Here is an 18766-nt window from a genome sequence, read left to right on the forward strand (position 1 = left end):
GATCAGGGGCTGGGATACAGCTCAGTGAGTAAAACACTTGCCTAGCATGCTCCTTGCCCTCCTGAGTTTGATCTCCAACACAACAACAACAAAGTTTAAAGATTAACCCTTAGTAGAGAGCAATACATAATGAATGATGGATGATATGGTTTTGAACGGGATATCCATGGGGCCAGGGTATTTCCCAAACTGTATCTGAAACCAAACTGAGAAAACTAGAAAAGGGCAGCTAGAATATAAATTTACCTAAGAAAATTACAATCTATCTTCTTAGTCCATATCTTCATGTCAGGTAAGAATATCTGCGGATATGTGCCTTTTGTATTGTTGCTATTATTATTTTGAAAGCAAATTAGGGTGTCTATAAAGAGAAGACAAAATGGTAGTATAGTTACATAATGATACACTATTTTAAAATACACAATAATTAAAAGAAACAAATTAATACATTCAACAACACTGAAGAATATAAAACATAACCTTGTGTCAAAGAAACCTTACATAAAAGAGTACTTATCATATAATCTCATTTATATGAACTTTCAAAAGAGGCGAAATTAATCTATGATGAGGGGAAAAATGAGAAGAGTGGTTACCTAGGAAGCACGGGTGGGAGAAGAGGTAGAATGGCTAGGAACTGATATAAGAGAACTTTATGGAATGAAAGAAACATACTATAACAGATTATTCCTGAGATTTCATAAGTAAATTTACTTATGTGTCTTACTATATTTAGGCTGCTGTAATACAACACCTTAGACTGAATAATCTATAAACAATAAAAATTTATTGCTCACAATTCCAGAGGCTAGGAAACCCAAGATCAAGGCACCAGCAGATTTGATGTCTGTTAGAGGGGTTATACAGTACTTACAATCTGAATGTTGGTGTCCCCCGCCCAAAATTCAGTTTGGAACCTAATACTCAATGTGATATTGTAAGAGATGGGGTCTTTTAGAGATAATTAAGTTATGAGAACTCTGCCCTTATGAATGAGATTAGTGTCTTTATAAAAGAGGCTGGAGAGACTAGGGTTGAGGCTCAGTGGTAGAGCACTTACCTAGCACATGTGAGGCACTGGGTTTAATCCTCAGCACCGCATAAAAAAATAAATAAATAAAATAATAGTTGTATCCATCTACAACTAAAAAACTGAAGGAAAAAAAAAAGAGGCTAGAGGGAATGCCTGGTCCCTTCCAACATATTAGGATGAAACAATAAGGTGTCATCTATGAAGAATAAGTCCTCATGAAACATTATATAACAGATTAAAGCAATATAGAGACAAAATATATCTTAAATAAAAATTTAACCAACAGATTCCATGCTTCATTATTATGTAGTGAATCTTTACTTCATTTTTCTAACCAACTGAGTCGTTCTTCACTTGGTTTTTCTAACCAACTGATCTCATATAAATTTAATTACTTAAGTGCCTCCCCAAAAGGCATCTTAGGGGGGAAAATTCTATTTTCAAAAGCAAAAGACAGACTTTTGCTTTCCACACAATTAAAGTGCGATCTCAGAAAACAACACAAGCCTTGTGAAGGCAGTTGTATGTGAAGCAGCCAACTGCTCCTGTTTCTGTTGTTTCACTTTGTTGCCCAGTCTGGCCCTGAACTCCTGGGCTCAAACTACCCCTTCTGCTTTAGCATCCTGAGTAAATGGGACTACTAACATGTATGTACTAAGTCAGCTGGTTTTCAAAAAAATTCAAATAAAATTCCTCCTGCCTGTAAAGGCTTCAAAGAGATACATGAGATAAAAACATCAAAGCATATTGAAAAATGACAAAGTTCTAAATAAGCATTATTATTATTATTATTATTATTATTATTCCATGATATTCCTTACAATCTCTTAAAACTGTTACAAAAAAAACTGTTACCAGGGGCTGGGGATGAGCAGTAGTGCACATGCCTGGCATGTGTAAGGCACTGGGTTTGATTCTCAGCACCACATATAAATAAATAAAATAAAGGTCTATCAACAACTAAAAATTAAAAAGACTAAAAATTTTTTTTAAAAAAACTGTTACCAGACAAATAAGGAGAAAATTATATAAACAAATTACTACTATAAAGGAATTAAGGCCACTTAAAAGGAGCTTCCCAGTTCAGATGTTTGGTCCATTATGACTAATACTGACTCATATAGATATTCATTTTGAGTTAAGAACTACTGCTTGCTTCTAATTTACCCAGTATATCTTTTTTGTTTTGCCCCAAGTACCTAAAAGAGGGGAGGATGCATACTGTCGAATGTAATGGCTCAGTGGCATCCTTATGGGAGTGCACTAAACACCTCTTGCAAATCCAAGGTTTATTATACTACTAAGCAATTTATAACATCTTGATTCAAGTATTATCAATTAAATTATCTTGACCATTTCAGACAGATCCCTAGGAAGATCACTGTCAGCACCTAAAGGCTTGCATTAAACACCTTATTCTGGTTTTGAAAGTAATTTTCTCCCCAATCCCTGTAACTAATCAGCAGATACAGCACAATTTTAAAATGATCTTAACATCATTCATTCAAATGGAAACAAGTACCAAACTGAAAAAAACAAGGTCATCTGGAGAATGTCAACACACATGTAAGAATATTTTACAATTGCTCCTTCTCTCTCTATCCTTTTTTTTTCTTTTTTCCTTTCTTTTTCAGGAAGCATTGAAGAAGAGGGAAAAGGTTCATTTAGAACCTGAAATTAAAAAAAAAAAAAAAAATTAAAAAAAGAAAAGAATAGAAGAACCTGAAATTCTAGTCTCAAAGTTTTCATTCACCACACATCCTGAAGAGAATAAACTAACAAAACAATGGGGAGGAAAAGCATGATCAAAACTTATACCGAGGCTGGGTGCAGTGGGCACACCTGTAATCCCAGCGGCTCAGGAGGCTGAGACAAGAGGATTGTGAGTTCAAAGCCAGCCTCAGCAACTGTGAGGCACTAAGCAACTCAGACCCTGTCTCTAAATAAAAAATACAAAAAATAGGGCTGGGGATATGGCTCAGTGGTCAAGTGCCCTCGAGTTCAATCCATGGTACACCCCCCACAAAAAAAAAAAAAAAGAACTTATACCAAGATCTTCAATAGTAGTGAGTATTTACTGATTTGTCACAAAGTACTCAGCATCATTAAAAATTGTAAGGGATTAAAAAAAAAAAAAAAAAAAAAGGTCCCCTACAGTACAGGGACTCTGGAATGACACAAAGCTCTTTTTTCCGAAAATAACTGTATACCAAAAATAAACGTTAAAAACATTTAAACACATTTTTTATACACACACAGTGACCTACTTCTCCAAATAGGTCCTACCTTCCAGTTGTCCACTCATTCAGTCATCTATGGATTAATCCACTGATGAAGTCAGAACCCTCTTGAACCAATCACTTGACAAAGCCCCACCTCTGAACACGAGATGCTGGAGGCCATTCCAGATCCGAACCATAATATATAGCTTAGTGGAAAGAACACAAACTCCGAAGAGAGTCAGTCCTGATATTTGTTATGTAAAACCTCAGACAACTGACTAAGCCTCAGTTTCCTTGTCTCAATGGAAGAGACCCTGGGTGTGATCCCAGCATCAGTAATAATAATAATAATAATAATAATAATAATTGTGCAAAGGACTTGAATAGACATTTCTTCAAAGAGGATACACAAATGGCCAAACCAAAGGGCACAGGAAAAATGCTCAAAAGCATTAGCCATCAAGGAAATGCAAATCAAAATATAATGAGGTATCTATACTCTATGAGGATACAATCAAAATGACAATGCTGGCAAAGATGTGGAAAAACTGAAGTCTTTGTGCATTGCTGGTGTAAAAGGGAGTCTGGCAGTTCCTAAAAAGTTAAACATAAGAGTTATCAACAATTTCCCTCTTAGGTACATATCCAGGAGAATAAAAATAGGCGTTCAATAACTCGCATACAATGTTCATAGCAGTATTATTCATAATGGCCAAAAAGTGGAAACAGGCCAAAATATATCAACTGATAAACAAAATATGTTAAATCCACACAATGGAATATTATTTGGCAATAAAAAAAATGAAGTCCTAATACATTCTAAAACATGGAACAACCCTGAAAACATGCTAAGTGAAAGAAATTAGGCACAAATGGCCATGTTATTATATAATTCCAGGCAGATGAAATGTCCAGACTTGGCAACTCCATAGAAACAAAGTAGATTTATGGTTGAAATTCTGAGCTAGAATTAACTTTCTAACCTTTGTAGGCTGAAATATGGCAAGATAACCAGACATGGTAGGGCATGCCTACAATCCCAGCGCCTCAGGAGGCTGAGATAGAAGGATCACAAGTAAAGGCCAGCATCAACAACTTGGGGAGGCCCTCAGCAACTTATCAGGACCCTATCTCAAAAAATAAAAAAAGGCAAGCTATCCCTGTCTGGAAATCCAATCACTGCCCACACTGCAGCCCTGGGCTTTCCCATCAGTTCCCATATTGTAAAATGGCACAATGTCAAAATAAATTCAACTTCACTCATCTGCCCAGAGATATTCTAAAATAAAAAGACAGCAAGTTGACATCATACTTATGAAACTATTTAAATGTATCAATACAATTCTAAACAAGTTTAAAATATATTTTTGTGCTCACCATCAATTGTACATTTAACATTAATGTATTTACCATTTACATAATGGTATATAATTATACTTTAATAAGAACCTGTCTATAAATTACAATGACTTGTCTTGATTACCCAGTTCAAATGATAGGATGTTTAAAATTCCTTTAAGTCACAATGTAGTAGTCATATAGCTAAATAAACTGAAGAATGTTTATAGAAAATAACAGGCAGCAAAATGAGATTTTCAGAATATCTCAAAAATGCTGCGACTTGAACTCAACACCATTTTCTCTAATAATTCTAGTATGTCCTTTATTATTGTGTCATATTGACACACACATCTTACATCATGAACAAAACAGAATATCAGTATTAGCTAAAATGTCCTCTCATCTTACCTCATATCTCACCTAATTTTTCCTAAATACATATACTTGAGCTTATTTTAAAAGAAAGACATGTCATTATCTCCCTCATAACGGGCTTTCTATCCCTTCCCAACCTATGTTAGAGAGAATGAAAGAAAATGAGAATACAAATGTCTAGTGTGTTCTTAGCAACACAAATGCAATTCAAAAAGAAATAAAATATAATTGGAAGAATTTCAGAAATAAAACTAAATATTTTCAGGGATGAAAGTCCAAAATAAACAAGAGAGACAACTTCCTAGAAACACAAAAACTGGGAGAAAAATTTATTAAGTAAAATATCAAAACAGATTACAATCTTGTCTACCAGAACATAGAAGACTATAAAGATAAACTTTCTCTTAAAACCTAAGAAGTTCCAGCTTGATTTTCTTTTTTTTTTTTTTTTAATCTACCCTAAAAAGTCACAAAAATGTATTAGTGGAAGAATAATAGAAGATAATAGCATGCTTACTCATGCCTCTCTGCTTTTCACAAGCTATTTCCCCTGGCTGGAAAGCCCTTCCTTACCATGTTTGTAAGGCTAACTCCTGCTCAAGTTTTCATATCCAACTCAATAACCATTCTCCTGAAGAATTCCCCCTGGCCATCCTCCAGTTCCAGTGCAGATAAGAGGTACCATCAGTGTTCTTTTCACAATACCCTTTCAAAGATCTCCCATAGCACCTCCCTTGCAGTGTGTTTATCAGTTTATTGATCTGCCTCCCCTTCTAGACTATGTGCAAATCCAGAACCAGATATCTCACACTTAGCAGATCTCCAGACACAATACAGTGCTTAACAAAGTAACTTCTGGTTGCTAAACAAGACTGGCTCTCCTGGAAAATCGCCAAAGGCTGATCAGAAACTTTGTCAACTAACTAGGGGAGATCAGTCTGGAAATCACTATGAATACAAACTGCCCCAATGAGGCAAGATAGTTCTGCATCTATTAATCTGCCATCGATGCTCCTTCATTCAGGGTTGGCAACTAAATCTTTAATGTATGACCACAGCCAGACATTGTGGCAAGGGTTTGACAGCCATTAGAGTTCACCAAAACTCAAAGCAATGCTAAGACATTCTTGTTCAAAGATAAAGGGGTGGGGCTGGGGCTGTAGCTCAGTGGTAGAGTGCTTGCCTACCATGCAAGAGGCACTGGGTTCCATCCTCAGCATCACATAAAAATAAAGGTACTGTGACCATCTACAAGTAAAATAAATACATGAATAAAGGGCAGAACTATGCAAATCAGTATGAAGGTTTCTCTTTAAAATACTAGGCATGGACCCACCATATGACCCCACTATACTACTACTCAGTATTTAACATAAAGAATTAAAGTCATCATACTATGTGACACATGGTTACAGCAACACAATTCACAATAGCTCTACTATGGAACCAGCCTAAGTGTCCACCAACAGATGAATGAAAAAAGAAACTGTGGTATATACACAAAAGTTGTTTTTTTGTTTGTTTGTTTGTTTGTTTGTTTGTTTGGGGTTTTGTTTTAGTTATTGATGGATCTTTATTTATTTATTTATATGTGGTGCTGAGAATAAAATCCAGTGCCTCACACATGATAGGCAAGCGCTCTACCACTGAGCCACAACCCCAGCCCATGATGTAGTTTTATTCAACCATAAAAGAAAATGAAACTATCTCATTTGCAGGAAAATAGATGGAAATGAAGACCATTATGTTAAGCAAAATAAGCCAAATTCAGAACGCCAAGGGTCAAATGTTTTTTTCTCATATGGACATTAGAGAGGAAAAAGGAGAAGAAAAGGGGGGTGGGGCTGGGATCTAACAAAAATCAAAGGCAGATTAGTAGAAGAAAGGGACTGGGGAGGGAGAGGAGAAGAGTTGGGGAGTAACATTGGTCAAGTTATATTATACCACTGTGCATTTATGAATATGTAAGAACAAATCCCATCATTATGTACAACCATAATGCACCAATAAAAAATGTGAAAAGAAAAAAAAAGAAGGTAACAACCACTCTGTCAATTGAAGAAAAAAAAGAATTAAGGGGCAGAGAGGTAAACCCAAGTCTTTGATTCCAACCCACATCTCTGATTCCAAAACACACATCTAGGGGCTGGGGTTGTGGCTCAGTTGTAGAGCACTTGCCTTGCATATGTGAGGCACTGGATCTGATTCTCAGCACCGCATATAAATAAATGAATAAAATAAAGGTCTGTCAACAATTAAAAAGTTAAAAAAAAAAAAAACACCGAGCCACTGAGCTCATCTAGTTTTCTACACATAAAAAGATTGGCATTCCCTTCATCTTTGGAAAAATGTTGAAGTACCTTGGGTTTGATGAGAGGGGTCCTTTATTAGCTTCTCAGTCAATAAGAAAGGTCCTTTACCTCAGGAAGCACAACTACTAAATTCTTTAAAATTTAATACAACTTCCCCCATATGTATTTACTGTAAAATCTTTTAAAAGAAAAGGCTTGTATGAGTTGTTTTTTCCAAGAACAGCAAAATAAAGCAGATAATAAGTGAGACTAAAAGAAGAGAAGAAAAATGAATCCCAAGGAAGGGAAGTAGTTGTGGCGCAACATCAATGAAGGAAAAGAAGGTAGGTTGAGTCTCCATGTACAAAGACACACCACAAGCCAGGTGTAATGGCACACACCTGTAATCCCAGCGGCTTGAGAGACTGAGGCAGGAGGATCAATTCAACGCCAGTCTCAGCAACTTAGCAAGGTACTTAGCAACTCAGCAAGATCCTGTCTCTAATAAAATATTTTAAAAGGGCTGGGGGATGTGGTAGTTAAGCACCCCTGGGTTCAATCCCCAGTGCCAAAAAAAAAAAAAAAAAGACACACTACAAAACACTATCCCTTAACAGGCTGAAAAGGTACCTCTGGGCTTGACAAAAGAAAAAGCCTATGGGTTTCTAACAAATGAAATATCAATTTTGCTGAAAGCTACTGTTATGTCTGTTAAACTTTAGCATTCAATTTAGACCACGCTCTCATCCTGTGATCTTCAGTACTTCCCTATAAGACCCCAAGGGACTCATAGCGTGCATTTCAGGATAGAAATGTTTCTTTAATCCCACCCACCACCACCTATTCACATTAGTTTCTGCAGCCATTGGAGATATGACCGCCTTGTAGAAGATGGTGACCATAAAGTATTTTCATTTCTGATTACCACCACTCTATTTCCCTCCACATATCCCCATTCTCATCCTCCTTAAATTTCAGTGTCTCCCTTGACCACCTTCTGTGTTCTTATGCTTTCAACTCACGTCCAAATCTGGTATGCCCTATACATTTCTGTCCAATTACATTTCTGCACCTAAGGTTTAAACACAAAACCAATAATATACATTCTTCCAGTCCCTAATTCCAAAAAAAACACATCTAATGTAATTATCTGATTTATTTCCAATGAAAATCATTCAGGGAAATCTAGGGGGCCTTCTAATGTCAGATGAGAATATCTAATCCTAGACAGTTTAAATCCAAGGGTAAGAAAATGCAGTCTACAGGGACATATACTTTCACAGATTAGAATTTATAGTGGTTATCATTTTCTAAATTATTCTTTATCAGTATTAACATAAACTTCAGCATACACTGTACAATGCTCCACACTTACTCCAGATTTTATCTGTCATCAGCAAAGACTTTAACACTTAAGTCATGGCAACTGTTCCTTGATTAGACCCAATATGTACTAAAGAAAAAAAAAAAAATCAGCCTTACAAATAAAATACATAGTTAAAACACATCTTGGAAGTGCTATAGCACCATAGGGGCAAAGAGAGTTAATTAACAGTGAAAAAAATGACCCATGGAAGCAGAGAATACAGGCCTCAGAAATTGCCTGAACTTGTTCCCTAAAATAAAAAAATAATATTTTTTTTAAGTTGCCATTTACAACCAGTTTTGTGGATCAACATAAAAGAGCACTCCTCTCCATTTAAAGGTAAAAAGCACATCTTGTGTGATATTAAAAAGGAAAGACAAACTACACAAAACTGTATATAATGGTCATACTACACATAAAAGATTTTATACAGACAAAGTTTCATATACAAACACACCAAGATTTGAAAAACGTGGTTTTCTGGACTTCAATGGCAACTGAAGAAAGCACAGAAATCATAAGTCAAGAAACAACACTGAAATATACCACACCTTCTCCTACTTCCAGTTTATTTTTTGTTATTTCTTGCTGGTTAATAGTTTAAGAATAACTATTTTATGTGTTTCATTCATTAATACTTCCAGGAAATAATTTTGCCAGCACATATAACCACAAAGTGTACCACCGAAAGTGTTGAAATATAAAAATGCTGACATGAAATAGAAAAGAGCTTTGAAAGCACATATGTGACAGCAAAGTTCTCTACCCACTCTATGTTCCCCTGCCTCTACTCTTCCAGTTAGATACCATAAACTACAGAAAGCTCCTTGAACCATGTTCAGAAATGCTACCTAGGCAAGCTTGTAAGACGAAAGAAATGCTTCCCCAAGAACCTGACTGCAGGAAAAGTGCTCGTGATACTCTCAAATGGTCATATTTTGAGAAATATAGCTAAGAACAATTTGGAGTATTTGGAAATATGGCTAAGAGAGATTATATATATAAATATACTTCAACTTACCAGTGTGTAAGAGTTTAAGTATATAAGACACCAACAACTAACTGTTACTCTGTACCACTCCATTTCAGAAAAATGAGGGGGGAAAAAAAAACACTCCCTAGAAGTTCCTAAGCACATCACTAACCTCATTCTTTGCAGAGTCATTATTTAAGCAGCAATAGGGTTACATAGAGCCTAACCATAAGCTAGAAACACAAAACACAGCATTATGGTTCCACTGCCCTCCCCGCACCTAAGGCCAGAGCAGTAGCAAACAGCATCAATGATCTCTCCTAGGATATTCTTCTGCCCTAATTCAAATTCAAGCATGCCTATGATCAGGACTTCTGTACAGCTGAGGGAGCAGATATAGCTAGCTGCTATCATCCTTCCTCCAGTTAACAGATGTAGCCACAACTCCAGGTGCTGGACATGTTGTAACTGACCCCTGGCCTCGCAGATAACATTTCATTCATTCTGTGACATTTCCTCAGCCCAGTCTACACAGATCAGTTTGGTTTTGCTCACTACTGCTGAGTATCATTATACACTCCACCTTCCTTGGTATCTAGGGTCTTGAATTTACTAGAAAATCCAAAGCATTTATCCCTCATCACATATACAAAGCTGCTAGATAAGCTTTACATTTGTGGGCTGGGGATATAGCTCAGTGGTAAAGGTTTTACATATATATATGAGGCCCTAAGTTCAATCCTCAGCTTTTACATTTATGAAAACAAGGATTATTCTCTACAAATCACAGACCTATCCAAAAAAAAAAAAAAAAAAAAAAGGTGAGTCTCTTCAAAATTCTAAAAAAAAAAAAAAAAAATTCTATTAGGTCAAATCCCTGTATAGGCTTCATATGTTGCCACTTTAATAATGCTAAGAAAAGAGCCAGGGCTGGGACTGTAGCTCAGTGGTACAGCACCTGCTTGCATGTGTGAGGTACTGGGTTCAATCCTCAGCACCACCTAAAAATAAATAAATAAATAAAGATCTTGTACCAACCACAACTAAAAAAATTAAAAAAAAAAAAAGAAGAAAATAGCCAACTGACACAAGGATTAACATGAGAAAAAAAAATGTTCAAATTATGCACTAACTTGCCCTGAAATTTAAATTCCTATAATGGATCAAAGGAGCACTTTCCAATAATCTGGATTAACAGCACTGCTTCTCCCATTGGAAATAAAATATACTGGAATAGACACAAAACTCTCATTTTTAGAATATTTTTTAAAAAAATGGGGGCTGGGATTGTGGATCAGCGCTTGCCCAGCATGTGCAAGGCCCTAGGTTCAATCCTCAGCACCACCTAAAAATAAGTAAAATAAAAGTATTGTGTCCAACTCCAATTAAAAAGTATTTTTTTTTAATGATGTGAAAGGTTCACAAGAAAATAGGCTGGAATATTCTGGCTACCTAATAAGTCAACATTCTAGAACAGCACTGTCAGAACTCTCTGGGAGGATAAAAATATTCTGTATCTATGTTCACCAATAGGGTAGCCACTAGTTATTAAGTTACTAAGTAATGAAAATGTAGCTAGTATAATTGAGGAACTGGATTTTTTATTTAAATATAATCTGAATTGAAATTGCTAGTTGTAGATTGTGGCTACCATACTGGACAGTACATTTCTAGAATACCATCTTAGAATCTGGTTATTAAATACTTTTAAATAAAGTCCCTTAACCTCCTTTCCAAATGTAACACACACATCAAAATTTCTTTCTTGTATCTAAATATTTCATTCAGCAATGTAATCTTATTTTATATCTATATATCTCCTGCTCAGAGCAGGATCACTGGTCCTTCAAAGCCTATAGTAGAACTAAGCAATATCAATGTCATTCACAGTTAATGAAGGCCCTTTTTGCAAATCACTCTGATATCAAGCCCCACTACATTCAACAAGGCAGAATCTGGATAAATTTTTTTAAGTTTTCATTAAAATAACAAAAGTGGTAGGTCATGACTAATCACTTGGTTCATGTAGCTTTGCTGAACTACCAATTTTAACCTTTCTTCAAGAAAAGAATCTGTGGGGAAGTAGAGACGTAGAATTAGGCTTGGCTTCCAGTTTAGGGCACACAAACCCTACCATGAGACCAAGTAACAGAAAAAAATTAATCTTGATCTGATTATTGTAGGATTTCAAAACACCACATCACTTTACATGGACACAAGCTACTTATAACCTAATAAAATTCCAAATTGAATTAGTTATCACCCTCTTAGAACTTTGCTCTGAGTAAATAATATGTATACACTGTTCATAGTTGAGATTTTAAAAAAAAGAACTTCATTCATTTCAAAAGATTCTTAGTCCTGATTCTTCTACCTAGGAAAAGAGTTAATTTGTAAGAAACCAATGTTTTTTCTTGTTGTTGTTGTTTGGTTTTTTAATTTTTTATTTTTTAGTTATAGTTGGACACAATATCTCCATCTTATTTATTTTTATGTGGTGCTAAGGATCAAACCCAGGGCCTTGCACGCCCTAGGCAAGTGCTCTGCCACTGAGCCACAGCCCCAGCCCAAAAAACCAATGTTAATGTTAATACCACTAAGAATTATGAAGAGATTTTTTTTTTTTACTTAAAACTTGCCAGTATGACTTAAAATACTGAATTCTCTTTTTTCAGGGGATGGGTAAATAGAAGAAAAAGAGTAAATGGGGAAAGAAGATAAGAACCGTTTGTCCTACACATTAACTGAATCTAATGCTTAAAACAACTGCCTTGAACCAAAAGAAACAAAGTCCGCGTTCACTTTTTTTTAAAATTATCTCCCTGTGCTTCATCATATCAAAGAGGCAAAAATCACATTTTCTGAATATCCCAAATGTAATCAGGAAAAATGGGATAAGTAGATAAATGTGCTGACAGTGAACACTTAATTTAAATCATGGTGTATCTTTACATGCACACAAAGATGCAAAAAAGACCTGCACAAACAAGCTGTTTTGTTTTGAAGGGACTGTTGAAAGGAGTTTAATAATCAAGGGCTAATTAATGGCATCACTGGCATGAACATTATGCTGATTACCTAGTGATTCATGCTATGTTCACATGAACTTGAAATCCCAGGTTAAGCTAGCTAAAACGTGGCGACATACTCCAATTGGGAGACTGGAATTAAAGAAACTAAAGGAATATGAGGGCCACATGCTGCTAGGAGTCAAGAACACTATACAGATGATCCACACAGTAACAGATATGATATTCTCCATTAATTTACAAATTAATACAGAGTAATTAATATGCTCAGATAAAAAGAAAAAATACATGTGAATCAAATATATCAAAAATATATATTAATTCTATCTAAACTAGTCAATATTGTATGACTGCCAAAAATCAAGTGGAATAAAACAAATCATGTTTTCAATCAACTCTATACTAGTAACCACTTCAGGAATGAAATTTATTTTGTGATATTACTCCCTTTTATCCCCATCTCTGCCTATACTCATCTTCACTTAAAATCTAGATCTAGATTGTACACAAAACTCTTCAATAGAATTGATCACAAAAATGAAATCCTAATAAAATGTTTCCCTAAAGAAAATGCACTCATGTAATATTTGTTTTATGATACTAGAAAATCTTTTAATCTTCAAAACCATGAATAGTTTACATAGTAAACCCCACATTTAAATACTCCATTATTCTCCTAAATACTCCATTATTCCCCTAAATACCAATCAAAACATTTATGTCTACTATAAGCCTATTTATGAAACATACAGAACTTCTCAAGGTTTCCACATTTTTTCATCCTGCTGGATTGTTTGGGTTGGGCATGATGGCTCATGCCTGTAATCCCAGGGAAGCTAAGACAGGAGTATCACAAGTTGGAGGCCAACCTCAGCAACTTAACCAAACTGTAGGTAACTTAGCAAGACTAGTCTCAAAATAAAAAATGAGGGCTAGGGTTATAGCTTAGTGGCAGAGTGTTTGCCTGGCACATGTGAGGCACTGGATTTGAGCCTCAGCATGACATACAAATATATAAAAATAAAATAAAGGTACTGTGTCCATCTACAATTAAATGTTTCTTAAAAATTAAAAATAAATAAATAAATAATTTTAAAAGGGCTGGGGCTGTAGTTCCATGGTAAAGTGGACCTAGGCTGAATGGGGGTGGGAGTTGGGGGGTTATCCCTGCAACTGTGAAAGCAAAATATCAATAATAGTAACTGGGTTTTTATACTAATAAGTAAAATCAGGGGTAAAATATTTCCTAATTACCCTATTATTCTATAATATTATTCTATGATACATATATTCTTATTCTCTTACTCCTCTTCTTCCTGTTTTTTCTATAACATTCTAGGTCTATTCTTTGAACAACTTTTGAAAATATTTAGGAAAAATCTTTGTGCTTCAGTATATTTTAAATGTCTAAACAATTTTAAGACTGGAGATGTAACTCAGTGGTAGCATACTTGTCTGGCCCTAGGTTCAGTCTCCAGTGCAGAAAAAATATAAACAATTTTAACTGCAGATTCAACTACTACTACTTATATCTAAATAGTTTTAAAGTGCTTTCATGTATGTGCATATTTCAACTAAAAAATGAACAACTCTTTCACTTCAAATATGACAATTATCAAAACACAAATTTTTTGCCTGATTATTAAATGCTTAAAATGAGCCCAAAAAATCTCTTATTTTACTAAAAAGTTTAAATCCATATTACAGGAGACAAATCAGTTCAATCCTAAAAAAAATTGTATATGTTACATAAATAACTTTTAACTTTCATAATAGGGTAATCTTCAACAATTTCCAAGGCAGCAAATTTTCCCAGTGGGGCAATGGTCTGTCCATAAAATAACCTAATTACCCATTTGCAATTATACAATATAAGCCAGGAGGTAGAGAAATGTGTTCTAAGCACTAACATATTTGAATTATATGCTCCTCTTGGCATTCTCCTCTCTATTGTGTTCCAACAAGAAAGATCTCCAAGCTCTCCTATTTACCAAGCCCCACTGACTGGTGTCCTGAATGGACAACGCTGGGCAGCAAATCCTGCAGCCTGAGTCACTGGACAGAGCAGCAATCCTAAAGGAACCGCCTTTACTCAGCTGGTGCCAGAATATTCTGCCGAGAGGCTATTCTGCAAAGATCTGGGTGTGGGTCTTAGCTAGCTGACTTTAAAGACCTACAGGTTCCAGAGTGCTATGCTGCAAAAAAAAAATTTTTAGATTACATAGTTGCCTTCATCTTCATGAAGTGAAAAGGCAACAAAGATACCTCCCTGAATGACTGCACCATCTACTTCTATTCTTCCCCACCATTATACCTCTCAAGCCACCACCACAGTTAATTTGATTTCTCCTGACAGGTGTTCTGGATCTCCAGACCTGGCAACACCCCACGAACATACACACACACCCAATCACAAAGAAAGTCAACCAATAACCTTTCAAATCAAAGGTATCACTTCAGTTCCTGCTCAAAGTTCTTTATTGGCTCCCCACTGTGCTCAGGATAAAAGTCCAAAGTCCTCAGCAATACCCCTTGGGGGCCTGTTATCACCAATTCCTCTCACATCCTGGTCTTCATCTCCAGCTGATCATCCTTCACATCTACCAACTGACCCATTCTGTTCCTAAAATATGTAGCGTGTTCTCTCCGCCCCACCACCACCCCTCTCTCTCATTCTGGCCTTCACCTATACCACACCTTCCTGCCTGAAAGAAATACTACCATTTCCATTCTCTCCTCCTTTTATCCTTCCTACAGGATTAGGCTAAAATGTCACTTCCTCCAAGTTACCTTTCTCTACTTCCACCCCAGCTAGGGTAGGTGCCCCTCACATGGGCACCCTTGTCAAAGTATTGCAACTGTCAGTTAATTTCTCTATGCCTTTCTGTTCCAGAGGATAGGGCCAGTATCCCCCTGTCCACCAGTATATCAGAGGCACTCAAACATTTGGTGACTATACCCTTATTTAATGAACATAATCGTGAATGTGGCCAATTAACAAACGGAAAATATGTTCAAAATTAATTATGACATGATGGAAAGGAGGCAACAGCTTTGTTATCTTTTGGTATAAAATATAAACTACAGAGGTGTTTACAAAAACCCTTAGAAACTATTAAAACATTCTAGAAATAATACTTTTCACAATAAAAGTATTAGCTTTGTGATCACTACTCCTATTAATCCAATTAAAGTTTATTCAAAAGTACCAGATTAAAAGTAGCAAAAAAGGAACGCTGATTGATTTTTTAAGTATTACATTAGTATAACTTTTCCTGTCTGCTACTACCAAACTCTCTTGACCTTATTCACAACCCTGCTGGCTAAAGGTAAAAAGCTATTCCATTTCCTTAGTTTCTAAGCCTTGATACAAGTCTTTCAACAAGGATTCCAATCATAACAGTCCAAATGACTTAAATATGTTGCCAGGAAATAGAACTCTGATACATCCTGGGTATTACAGTAGTTACCATAGACATCTATTTACTTTAAGCCACTATATCTAATAATGAACTACAATCCGAGGGTATTGATACCAGATTTTTCCAAGGAGTAACTGATGTCATAAATGTGAAGGTATTAGCACTCTAAAGAATTCACCAACTCCACCTTATGCTCTGTTGAAGGGGCAACTTATCTATACTCTTTAAGACTAGGAATAAAGAGATAAAGGCTCCTACCTCAGTCTCTGGCAAGAATTAGATTGTCCATGAAAGCACTTCACAGACAACTCAACAATTATTTTTAAATCACAATGAAAAAAATAAACCTTAAGTACTTTTCACATAACCAAGTTTTTTTGGCAATCCCATAACTTCTTTATGATTAATGTCCTTCCACTGGAAAATTTTTGAATAAGAAAGATAAGAAAACCAGGACCTATTTTATCATAACTTTTGTATTTGACAAATTCCACTGGAATCTATATTAAGATCCACTTTCTGGGATAGGGATATTGGTTAGTAGCAGAGTGTTTGCCCAGCATGTATCAGGGTCTGGATCCAATCCCCAATACCATTTAAAAAAAAACAAAAAAAAAAAACTTTTTAATCTTTTTCTGCACTGCTAAAATCAAATTCTTAAATTCTTTTAAAACCATTCCTAAAGTATGGAAAACAGCAAAAAGAAAATCTTTCAATACTTTTCCCCAAGATGTCCTCACCAGAAACAAATCACTTCCTTCCTGTTTCTATTTTATCTCCAAATATACAGAATCTTAAAGGGGGGGAGGGGCTTTTTTTTTCAATCACAAAAGTTGGCCTTCAAAGTCTCCAGTCTCCTTACTTCAGAATGAGAGTCATGTGGTATGATGAAGGCACCTGTTAAGTGAAACCCAAGTATTCAAACTGCCGGGTAAGGGGAGGGGGTTGATTTCCTATCTCATATTGTTTCTGTTCTAACACAAGATGGCAAAGTAATAATACATCCCCTGCCCTCTCTGAACATTTTTATCATTTTTTCCTTAAATGGGGAAAGACCAATTTGAGAGCCAACTGAGGAAACTGGCTCTCACATTCCCCAAGCCAGGTGACTTGAGGTTTTGTTGGTTTCTTGGTTGTTTTGTGTGTTTTGTTTTTGAGTCTTTGGGGTTTGGGGACATGGAAATTTTACAGACCTCCTGAAACGTGTTTTAAATAAAGGTGAGACCTCAATAATCTTCTAACTTTACCCCAGCCTGGGTCTGGAGTCGAATGTTACAAATGAGTGACATGTGAACAGCTTCCTAAAAGCAAATGGGGCACTGGGATATAATTTAGGAAGTGATGATGCAAGTCTCTGGGGAACAGGGAGGAGGGGAGGTGAAAAAGTCAGAGGAAATACCCTCCTGGTGCCTGGGCACCAACTCATAGCAAAGCGGGGGAGGGCGAGCTGGCCTCGACATGCCAAGGGAAGGGAGCACCCTGCTCCACCTGGGGGTGCCAACGCCGCCCCCTCACTCCACCGTTTCCCTGCCCCCCTCACCCCTGACCCGTCGTCCCAAACTGCAGGCCAGCGAACCCCAGAAGGTGGCAGCGCACCCCGGGCAGGGCCTTCTCTGCCCACCCCCTGCTCCCCACCAGGTAGCCCTCCCCAGGCCGCGGCCCCTGCCCCCTCCCGATAGGCCCGGCCTGGGCCCAGCTCCCAGGGTTCGGGCCTCCCCAGCCCGAGGCCGGCCCTGGCAGCCCGGACACCCGCGCCCCTGGCCCCGGCCCCCGCCCCCACCCAGCCAGGCACTTACCCCCAGAAGCCGCAGGGACAGCGAGGCGGCAGGCTGGGCGCTTTGCTGCGCTCGCTCCCGGCGTCTCCCATGGTGCTCGGCGGCGGCTGAGTTCGGTGGCGGCAGCGGTGGCGGCGGCTGGGCCTGGGCCCCGCTCGAAGGAGGCGGCGGCGGCTGCGTCGGGGGTCTCGGGGCGGGGGGAGGGGGAGGGAGCGGGCGCGCGGGCGGGCGCGAGTCCGGGGCTCTGAGCCGGGATTCCAGGCCGGTCAGCTGGAGGCGGGCCGCACCACTCGGCCTGCAGAGACGGGGGGGCCAGGGGAGGCGCGGAGAGGAGAGGGAGGGGAGCTGAGGAGGAGGGGCGTGCGGGTGAACCGAGGACCGCGGGGGAGGAGGGAGACCCGGCGCCCTCGGCAGTTCCCACCGCCGCTCCCCAGCCAGAGCGATGTCCCGTGCGGCGGCGCGGGGAAGGACCTGAGGCCCCCGCCTGCTCTGGAGTCGCAGCGGCCACTGTGACGCCCCAGGCCCTATTCACTCCGTAACACTCTCCCCTCCCCCGGAGGCTGCGCTGACCGGACAATGGCCGCTCCGCCCCCTCCCTCAGCGTGCACCCCTCCCAAGGAGTCACAATGGTCTCGCCCGGGGGAGCCGCCGCCAAAGCCCAGCAGCTGATCAGCTGGGATCCGGGCGTGCCACTTTGTTCAGCGCCTCCGAGGCAGAGTATGGGGCTGTAGGCAGAGCCGAGAATATCGAGCGACTGGCTTCTGAGGCCTTCGTATTCGTGGAACTTTTAAAATTCGGGGCAAACTTACCTTCCCCTGTCTGAGGAAGGGGAACAAATTTCTGAGTACTTTGGGGAGCGCTGGCAGCCCCCCAAAAAGGGAATGGTACGCCCCAAGCGGGTGGGGGAGGAGCAGATTAGTTGTTTAGGGTGAGTGGGGC

General features: G+C 38.3%; 1 protein-coding gene across 2 annotated transcripts in view; it reads right to left on the reverse strand.

Moving 5' to 3' along the window:
* Zfand3 (zinc finger AN1-type containing 3) overlaps positions 1-18016 on the reverse strand; it is a 336281-nt gene extending 318265 nt beyond the window's left edge. Inside the window, exon 1 of one of the 2 annotated variants that reach the window (XM_076858780.1) lies at positions 17849-18016. In XM_076858780.1, coding sequence (XP_076714895.1) covers positions 17849-17919 — 71 coding nt within the window. In that variant the 5' untranslated portion in view covers positions 17920-18016. The remainder of the gene's footprint in view (positions 1-17848) is intronic. The other variant, XM_076858779.1, reaches the window with a different exon arrangement.
* Between the last annotated feature and the right edge of the window lie 750 nt (positions 18017-18766).

This window comes from Callospermophilus lateralis, chromosome 6, assembly GCF_048772815.1.
Source record: "Callospermophilus lateralis isolate mCalLat2 chromosome 6, mCalLat2.hap1, whole genome shotgun sequence".
Taxonomy (NCBI): domain Eukaryota; kingdom Metazoa; phylum Chordata; class Mammalia; order Rodentia; family Sciuridae; genus Callospermophilus; species Callospermophilus lateralis.